The 9,433-nt window shown below is 36.3% G+C and overlaps 1 protein-coding gene across 1 annotated transcript; it reads left to right on the top strand.

Annotated features, from left to right (window-relative positions):
• Positions 1 to 328: 328 nt before the first annotated feature.
• On the top strand, positions 329 to 7,412 carry LOC145796099 (uncharacterized). The gene is made up of 6 exons (XM_082881102.1): positions 329 to 644; positions 1,344 to 1,401; positions 1,485 to 1,925; positions 2,292 to 2,355; positions 2,485 to 2,496; positions 7,344 to 7,412. The coding sequence occupies exons 1-6, from the start codon at positions 329 to 331 to the stop codon at positions 7,410 to 7,412; spliced, it is 960 nt and encodes a 319-aa protein (XP_082737228.1).
• Positions 7,413 to 9,433: the final 2,021 nt, after the last annotated feature.

Genomic DNA, 9,433 nt, shown 5'->3' with positions numbered 1-9,433 from the left:
TTTAGTTGGTGGAATTAATAGCTCATTCATTGCTTTAATTCCTAAAAATGATAGCCCCTCTTGTTTGGATGAATATAGGCCAATTAGTCTGATTGGATCCATGTATAAAATTGTGGCAAAAGTGTTAGCAAACAGGATGAAACAGGTGATGCCCAAGATTATTAGTGAGGTTTAGTCAGCTTTTTTGGGTGGTCAGAATATTCTGGATGGGATTCTAATAGCAAATGAAATTTTTGACGGATGGAAAAGATCCAATAAGAAAGGTTTGGTACTTAAATTGAACTTTGAAAAGGCCTATGACTCAATTAACTAGGAGTTTCTCTCTAACATGCTGTCAAATTTTGGCTTCGATTCTAGATGGGTGAGTTGGATGAAAGCTTGTGTATCTTCTACTAAGATCTCTATTTTGGTTAATGGGTCACCAACAGCTAAATTTTGCCCACAAAGGGGCCTTAGACAAGGTGATCCATTGCCACCGTTTTTGTTTAATATTGTAGAAAAGGGTTTCAATAAATTGCTGAGCAGGGCTAAGGAGTTAAACTTAATCTATGGAGCAGAGGTGGGGTTAAATGACTTAAGAGTAACTCACTTGCAATTTGCGGATGGCACAATTTTGTTTTGTGAAGCTAAGAGGGAGGAAGTAGGTAATATTAAAAGAATTTTAAGATGTTTTGAGATGGTATCGGGCTTGAAAATAAATTATTATAAGAGTGTTATTTGTGGTGTTGGAGTTGATGACGGACTATTGCATGAGTTTGTGTCCAACCTAAATTGCCTTCACCAGAAGTTGCCTATAATGTATTTGGCACTGCCATTTGGGGGTCAACCCAAGTAGGAGAAATACTTGGAAACCTGTTCTTGTCAAATTCAAGCAGAAACTGGCCAACTAGAAGAGAAGACTCCTTTGTTTTGCTGGGAGATTAACCTTAATCAAGTCTATTATGTCTAATCTACCTGTCTATTATTTATCATTGTTCAAGATTCCTATAGGGATGGCTAAGGAGATTGAGAAAATGTAATCAGCTTTCCTGTGGGGTGGATCAGATCTCCAAGGAAAAGTGCATTTGGTCCATTGGGAGTGGATTGCAAAGAATAAAAATCTAGGTGGTTTGGGCTTGAGAAGGATTAGAACATTCATTGAATATCTGTTGCTAAAATGGTGGTGGAGGTTTGGAGCTAAGACTCAAACCTTCTGGAAAGATGTGATCTGCTGAAAATATAATGTTGAGAATGGGAAATGGTTTCCAACATTGGAAGGTTGAGGTTCTAAGATCTGGACTGATATACTTAATGTAGTTCTGTTAAATCCAGATTTGCATAATTTCTGTATTCATAACTCTTAGATAATTTTGGGGGATGGGGCGTAGAGCACATTTTTGGTTGGGTAAGTGGATTGGCAATGTATGTTTTAAAGAGGAATTCCCTAAACTATTCTCTCTATCTAATGATAAGCATGGGGTGGTAAGGGTGTTTTTTGAGAACAGGGGTGCAATTGATGATTGGAATCTAGAGTTTAGAAGAAATCTGTTGGCCTGGGAGAAGGAGGAAGTTCATAGGTTAGTCTGCTTGCTTAGGTGTGCACCAGCTGTTTCTATTGATAAACCAGATGAATTGAAATGGGCAGTAGACTCTTCTAGACTATTCGGTGTAGCATCAGTTTATAAATGGTTTGAATCCCTTCTTGGTCCTGTGATGACAATGGCAGGCTCTATATGGAATAATTTTGCTCCTCCTAAAGTGCAATTTTTTGGGTGGTTGGCATGGCTTGGTAAGGTTAAAACCTCCTGTTTTCTTCATAGAATTGGTATACTTGATGGGAGTGTTAATCTTGAATGTGTTTTCTGTCATAATGATGTTGAAACTGTGGAGCATATCCTTCTTTTCTGTCCTTTTGTTTGGAGGCTGTGGTCAAACATTGTAAGATGGTGGGGTTTTCAGTGGGTATTGCCAGGTTCTATAGATGGGCTGCTGCAGTGGTGGTTTGGTTGCAGAATGAAAAAAGTGAAGAAGAAAATCTGGATGGTCATCCCTTTGGCAACTTTTTGGTCTACATGGAGGCATAGAAATGAGTGTGTTTTCAATGGATCTCAACCATACTTTGAAGCTTTATATGAAAATTATGAAAGTTAGAGTAGCTTTCTGGGTCAAGGCCTCGCCATTACATGTGGAAACTTCTGTGAATGATCTGGTTTACAATCTACAGCAGGTCAAATTTTGCCTCATAAATGGTGGTTGAGTGTGTATCTGCTTTGTGAGTTTATCTGGTTGAGTGTTTGTTGGTTTTGCATCAGGTATGGTGGCAGAGATTGTGTATGGTCTGGGTTGTCTGTGCATGATCTGGGTTGTGCTGTCAGTGTATGTTCTGTTTCTATTTCTGTTTTGAGAGTTTATCTGGTTATGCTGATTTGTTATCTGTTATCTGATCTATGCTGATCCTGATTTTGCTGATCTTACTTTTGCTAGTTGAATGCTGATCTGTTCTAGTCTGTTACTAAGGTATTGTTGATCTGTTACTGAGGTATTTTTGTGCTGTCTGTGCTATTATTTTTGTGCTGATCTGCTGCTGGTAGTCTTGCTGTTATTTTTGTGCTGATCTTGCTGCTCTGTTCCTCCAGTTTTGGTTTGCCTTCATTAGATTGGTGGCTTTTTCTTTGTTGTATTTTTTGGTTGTTGCTCTCTTTTGGGGGTGCTTAGCATATGATAAGATGGACTTTTTGGTGCCAACCTAGTTGGGATGATCTACCCATTGTGATGCTTTGTACACCCTCCTTTCTTTATTGATGTTTTGATGTATTTATGTGTACAACTTGTACCTTTCATCATCACACTACAAGAAAATTAGCCTATAACAATGTTTTAGTTATGGCATTTTTCAAATAAACGTTGTTTCAAAGGTTCAAAATATTATGTAAGCAACTCATTTTGCAAAACATGCGTGCTACTTGGTCCCGAGATATTTCCCCTTTTTAAGGCCCACGCATTTTTCATTTTGCCATTTCTCTCAGTCCCGAGATAGATTAGGGTTTCCTGTCTCTTCATAACTCCTCTTTCTTATGGTGAAAGTTCACTAGATCGAGCATCGTAGGCTTCGATTCACAATTGTAATCTCTATCCGACTCTCTCCATCTTGTCTCAAAGCTCTCGATCAGTCCAATTTGAAGATTAATTTTGTGAGTCTCATTCGCTGGTTTTTTGATTTTGTTTATATATGAACTCAGATCTGTATCTACGATCTCAAATCTGTTTGATATATATATACTAATTTATGTTAAAGAGAACACAGATAGATCGATCGATCGATTGATTTTTAGTATATTGATCGTGAATCGCGATCGAACACTCTCTCTCTGGATTTGATCAATTGATTGCTTTTGTTCAGATCTGTAAGTTTTAGTCCCTATGTGCATATTAACATTCTCAAACCGACTCTATTTCTGACTCGTTCATCGTGACTTACTTCTACCACTGGAGGTGCGAAAGAAGCCTCATAGATACTGCCCTAGAACTGTTGCTCTTCTGTGAGTGTTTGATTTTTACAAAGAATGCTATATATTACTGTTAGAATACCTATTTTTTGAATTAAATTTTTTGATCATTGTTTTGTTTTGTTTTATTTTTTTATTTTTTATTTTTTATTTTTGAACATGATTTCAAAGCATTGTTGACTATGACTTCTCTGTTTTGACTTTTTATTTGCCAATTTTGTTTTGGTGAAAGTAGTTTGTGGGGATTATGTGATCATTTCCTTATCTTGATTATGTGATCATTGCTGCGAAAGTAGTTTAACTTCTCTGTTAGCAGCAACTTAACAGCAAGTTTTTGAATTAAATTCTCCATTTTTTACATTTTCATCTATTAAATCCCATTTTTTGACAATTTGATTTCTATATTGTACGCAACTATGTATTGATTTGCAATTGTGATTAGAGCTCTTTATGTATATACGTGTTTCATTAATCTATGGTAGAATGTATTCAACTTAAAACTTGAATAATCGTGCCTTATCTTAAACAAATTAAAGTGGGTAATTGTTAATTTTTGTCAGTGTGATTATGGTTTCATTGTCCTGTGGAATTTGAGTCGATCCTTGATGTTCTATCTTGGATTTTATTTTGCAAATTTACTTTTTTGTGTTGGGATTTTAGGATTAGTTTGACTATTACCTTGGTGATATCTATGGATCAAATTTAGGATCTCACAAGTTGATGTCACATTGCCACTTCAAAATTTTGCTCGGTTGCTTTGATGGCGGTCATTATGTACAATGAATTAATCCCAGTGATAGGTTATTTATTACACAAGGTTTACATAGAAAGTATAACAATATTCATTTTGTGCGGGCCAGTGAAAAAAGAACCCTTTTGGTCTATTACTTCACATATTACGTCATATGCTAAAATTACGTTTTTATTAAGAATTTTGAGTTTAGCAACTTGGTGAAATTTACAGGGTTTGTAGTTTCTTCATTTTCTGGGTGGTGGAGGTGAAGTCAATTTTGTAATTGAAATGTGTATCTTTCTGTTAAACAAGGGGATATTTGCTCTTCTCTTTTGCATTTTCATTGTTTGCATCCGTATTCGTGCCGATCTGTGTTGCAAAGCTTGTTAACACCAGCTGTTGTGAACTTTCTTTCGTCTTAGTATTTAACGTATGTCCCTGTGGATGCAAAGCTTTTTTCTTAATCTATTTGGTAATTTTTGACAGGCCCATCCTATAGCGATCCCGGGTTTACCCTTGTTATACAGTGATCCCGACATGTGTCCGTGGATGTTGGTAGTTGTTTATTATCTTGTTTACATCCTTTCTTATTTGGTATTTGAGTTATGGGATGTGTTGGGCAGGTTTGTTACAGGTTGGTTGAGTTTAGAAACCAAAACTAGTTGCCCAGATTTTAACCTGTCCGCTCGAGCGGGGGTTTTGGCGCTCGAGCGGGAATTGCACCCATCCAGTATTTCCTGTGCAGTGTTGGACGCTCGAGCGTGGGATTGGCCGCTCCAGCGGGGTTGTGTGAGTGACGCTCAAGCGGAGAGTTGGAAGCTCGAGCGGAGACCTGGTTCTGTAAAAGTTCTGGGAGTGTGTATTCGCCGCTCGAGCGGGATTGTTGGCGCTCGAGCGGGAGTCTGTGAGTGACGCTCGAGCGGGGTGTTTGACGCTCGAGCGGATCGACTGGGTTTAAGTTCCGTGTTTTGACTTTTCAAATCACTTTTTCACTTTCTCTTCTCTCTCCTACTTTTCCAAAAACACCATTGTTAAGCCTCTCTCTCTAGATACTACCTTCTCTCTAGGTTTTGATCTAATAGGAGTGATTTGCTCATCTTTGGCCTTTACAAAAAGGTTGTTGATCGTCGAGGGCTACTTTTTAATCTGAAAATTTCAAGTTTTGGAGCACGTTGGGTTTTGTCATCTTCTCCTTTGAGGCTCCGAATTTGAGGTAGGGATATCCTACTCCTCTCTATGGATTTTGTCTTTAAATTTTGGTATTTTGAGATGTTGGGGTTGGTTTGGTAGTTTTGTGAAAGTTTGGGGCTCTTGTGTTATTTTTACAAAAGTTGGGGTTTTATTTATAATAAACCTAATTGCATGTTTGTCATAGAGAAGTGAAATAAATGTTGAATCATTGATGAAAAATGGGACCTAAGGGTTGAAATGGTAATTATGGAAAATGACCTAATTACACTGTTTGATTAATTGGGATAATTAATTGTGAGAAATGAGGAAATGAAGTGGAAATGTAGAGATTGGGAAAGTATGGGGTTAAAGGGTGTAGTTGAATTATTTATCACTCACCGAAATGAAATGTTGATTAAATATCCATTTGTGCATTTATTTTCTGTTTAGAAATAACTGTTTTGGGCTATCGGTGGAGGATAGTCGTGATTGTTGTAGACAATGCATGATGATTAGGCAAACTGAAACTAATCACTCGAATGTGTCATTGAGATCGACGATTGAAAGAATACATTAAATTTATGTATTGTGTGATGATGTGTATAATTGTTGTTTATATGCATTGTGTTGTGTTGGAGGAGATAGGGGATGTACTCCACGGTTTAGGGGAAGATAGGGGATGGACCTCTAAACCGGATGTGTTGGGAGGAGATAGGGGATGGACTCCATAGATAGAGCTCATATGCTTATCTATTATTGTGTTGACAGAGCTCATATGCTTGTCATTGGAAGTGTGATAGTGCTCATATGCATATCTGTGGAAGTGATGATATAGCTTGTATGCTTATCTGTTGTTGTGTGATATAGCTCGTATGCTTATCTAATATGATGTGGGAAGTGTTTGATATGAGTTATTGTCTCATATGAGTTGTTTGGCCAGGTTCTGAGCCACGGTTGAAATTTGAGAATTTAAAGAAATTGGAAAATGAGTTGTACCATAGACTTGTATGTCATGAAAATGTAAAGTGTGATAAAGGAAAGAATCAGTGTGGACCAACTATCAACTGCTAATCTTTTAGTCATTGTTCATATTTGGTTTAGTGTATTTCTACTAGGCTGTGGCTCACCCTATATGGGAATATCATTTTCAGGTACAGGTAGCATGCCACCTCCAAGGACATAGCTTGGGAGGCTAGAGGCGGACATACTTTTGTCGTTTTACTTTTTGATGTATTACATGTAAATTCAAGCCAAGGGCTTAAGGTGTAAATGAGTTAGCACTCTTTTGTTGTAACCAAGTGTTAACTTGGAAAGCTGTAAGCCCGTAGGGCATTTTGCTTTTGTTGTTAACATGTAATACTTTTGTAATCAAACTCTGATGAATAGAAGAATGTGGTTATTTCATATGTTAATGAATGTCTTATTTGATGGGTTTAATGTTATTATTCTGAGGGCGTTACACATCCTGTATTAATGGTGATTGGTCTACTACTTCTGAACGGTGAAGGTAAATAGTGGTTCTTTGCTCATGACTGAGTTATATTTATCTCAATACCACCAGGAAAGTTATTGACCATAGTTTGGAGAGTGCAGTGATTTATTCATATGATAAATTTGAGTATGGACTTATTAATAGTGTCCAATAAAGCATCTACCCAATTGTTCCTCTTTGGCACCTATCACTCTTGGTAGAAAATACCAAATGTGATTTAAATGATTTATGGTTTTTAGTTGAAAAGTTTGTCTTTGAGTTTTGCCATTTTAATCTACTTTGAAATTCCGTATTCTTAAAAGGAGTAGTGTGCATTAAAGCTATTCTCCATATAATCTTCTCTCTAATTTATATGAATTATGTGCAAGTTTCTCATGTCCATCACGGTAAGATTTTTCTTATTGCTAGCTACTTGATTTCTTTATGAAATTACTGAGAATGTTAGTTTACTTGAAATATGCAGGAAAAACCATGGATATTTGGGTTATTACAGATGGGCACGATATCTACTGGAGATGAGCTCTTCTTTTGACTCTTGTGCAGCTAGATATTTGTAACACTATTTGATATGAATCTATTTCTTGGGTTTTCTTATTGCACTTGACAATTTTAGGTACTTGCACATATTCACTACCTGATAACATGAGGTAGTGATGTCTAAATCTGATACTAGTTATGCTATTGCCATGGAGTTGGGACGAATGTTGGTGACATTAGCATTTGGGAAGTTGGATCTTGAGAAAGGTTATCACATAAACTCTTCAAGGTTTGGGATCTCTTAGCTTGTTCAATGCCATTGTAGGTAAAAATTTCATTGGTATTAGCTACCTTTGACATGTTATCTGTGGTATCTTACCATTTTTGATGTAAAAAATTTCATAATTTCTAGACAGCTTTGGTGAAAGATGCCACCATATCTATCAATTGATGCATTTGGGGCCCAGATGCATCTATACTTGGTACATCTAAATGTTTTATTTTCAACAATTGAAGTTTTTTTTCTTTTCCTTCAAACTCCTCAGGAATTGTGTTTTATTGCTTATCTTACATATTCTCTTTCATAGGTGTTGCTTTCTCAAGAACATTGTTCAGATATTTACTTACAATAGCAGGAGAATTAAGAAAACATTTGGAAGTAAGCTCTATTATATGTTCGATTTTTTCTAATAATGAGACCAATGTTCAAGTACCAGATGACTTTTCCCCTGTTCCAGATTGATGCTCATGTTGGTGGTTTTAATGATATTGCCTTTGCTCATCCTAATAAGCAACTTTGTATTGTCACATGTGGTGATGACAAGACAATTAAGGTATAATTTTAATAAGATTTTAGGGTGTTTTAAGTGAAGTTTTCTTATGTATCTCTGTGTAATAGGTGTGGGATGCTATAGCTGGACGCAGGCAATATATATTTGAAAGCCATGAAGCTCCTGTATATTCTGTCTGCCCCCATTACAAGGAGAATATTTAGGTGAATAATTTTGATACTTGAGAGCCAACTGCTTTCCGTTTCCTTATCAGTTCTTTGGTGTCACAAGAATGATTTTTTTGGCACATCTTAGCTGATATGGTAAAGGAAGGTTCAAAGAGCTTAGTCCCTTGGTAGTTTCACTCGTGATCTATTTTATCTTTGTTTGCAGTTTATTTTTTCCACTGCCATTGATGGGAAAATTAAAGCATGGCTCTATGATTGCTTAGAATCGAGAGTGGATTATGATGCCCCTGGACTTTGGTGCACTACAATGGCATATAGCGCTGATGGAACCAGGTCTTACTTTTCTCAAAACCCAGTTCTAGCCAGTGCCTTCTTATTCTTTTGTCTTCTTCACTTGAATTATATGGGTATTTATGGGAATGTCTTTGATTCTCTATACATACATTTGATTTATTAGGTGTGTTGAAGTCTAATGCTTTGCTATATCATTGCAGAGCCAACATGATGAGTTGGAGGCAAAGTTTTTCGATGAGAGAGTAGCCTTTGAAGCTAAATACCAGAGCACACTCCATATTTTTTTTTATTACAATAGCATTTTTTTTTTTTTTTGTATTGAGTTAACATACTGTGTTTTAAGATTTTTGTTTTTGGTTATGGAAAATTGAAAAATGAATACTGATTCATATTATGTATATATTTTGAAAATGGTGATCGATTATAGGTTTGTTTGTTTGTTTGTTTTTTTTTTTTTTTTTTTTTTTTGGTAAGGAAAAATGTTTGCTTTGAACAAATGTCAAAAATATCATTAATCGTGAAATTTTTTTATAAAAAAAAAAGAAGAAAAAGTGGCGTTTTTCATAAAAACGTCGCAAAATGTCGTCATGATTACGTCATAGTTAACTCTTCTGACGGAAATAGTTAACAGATGTTAAGAATTAGTGGCGCTTTAAAAAACGCCGTCTAAAATCTATTGTGGCGTTTTCAAAACATCACAAAGATATGACGGTTGTCGTATTAGCGATGAATTTTTTAAACGTCGCCTTATCTTTTTGCGGCATTTTTCTGGCTTTTTGCAGCGTTTTAAAAACGCCGCTAATTCCTAATTTTCCTGCAGTGTC

This window comes from Camellia sinensis, chromosome 7 (assembly GCF_055761805.1).
Source record: "Camellia sinensis isolate YWXY chromosome 7, ASM5576180v1, whole genome shotgun sequence".
NCBI classification, from domain to species: domain Eukaryota; kingdom Viridiplantae; phylum Streptophyta; class Magnoliopsida; order Ericales; family Theaceae; genus Camellia; species Camellia sinensis.
This window is presented reverse-complemented; position numbering and strand designations above follow the sequence as displayed.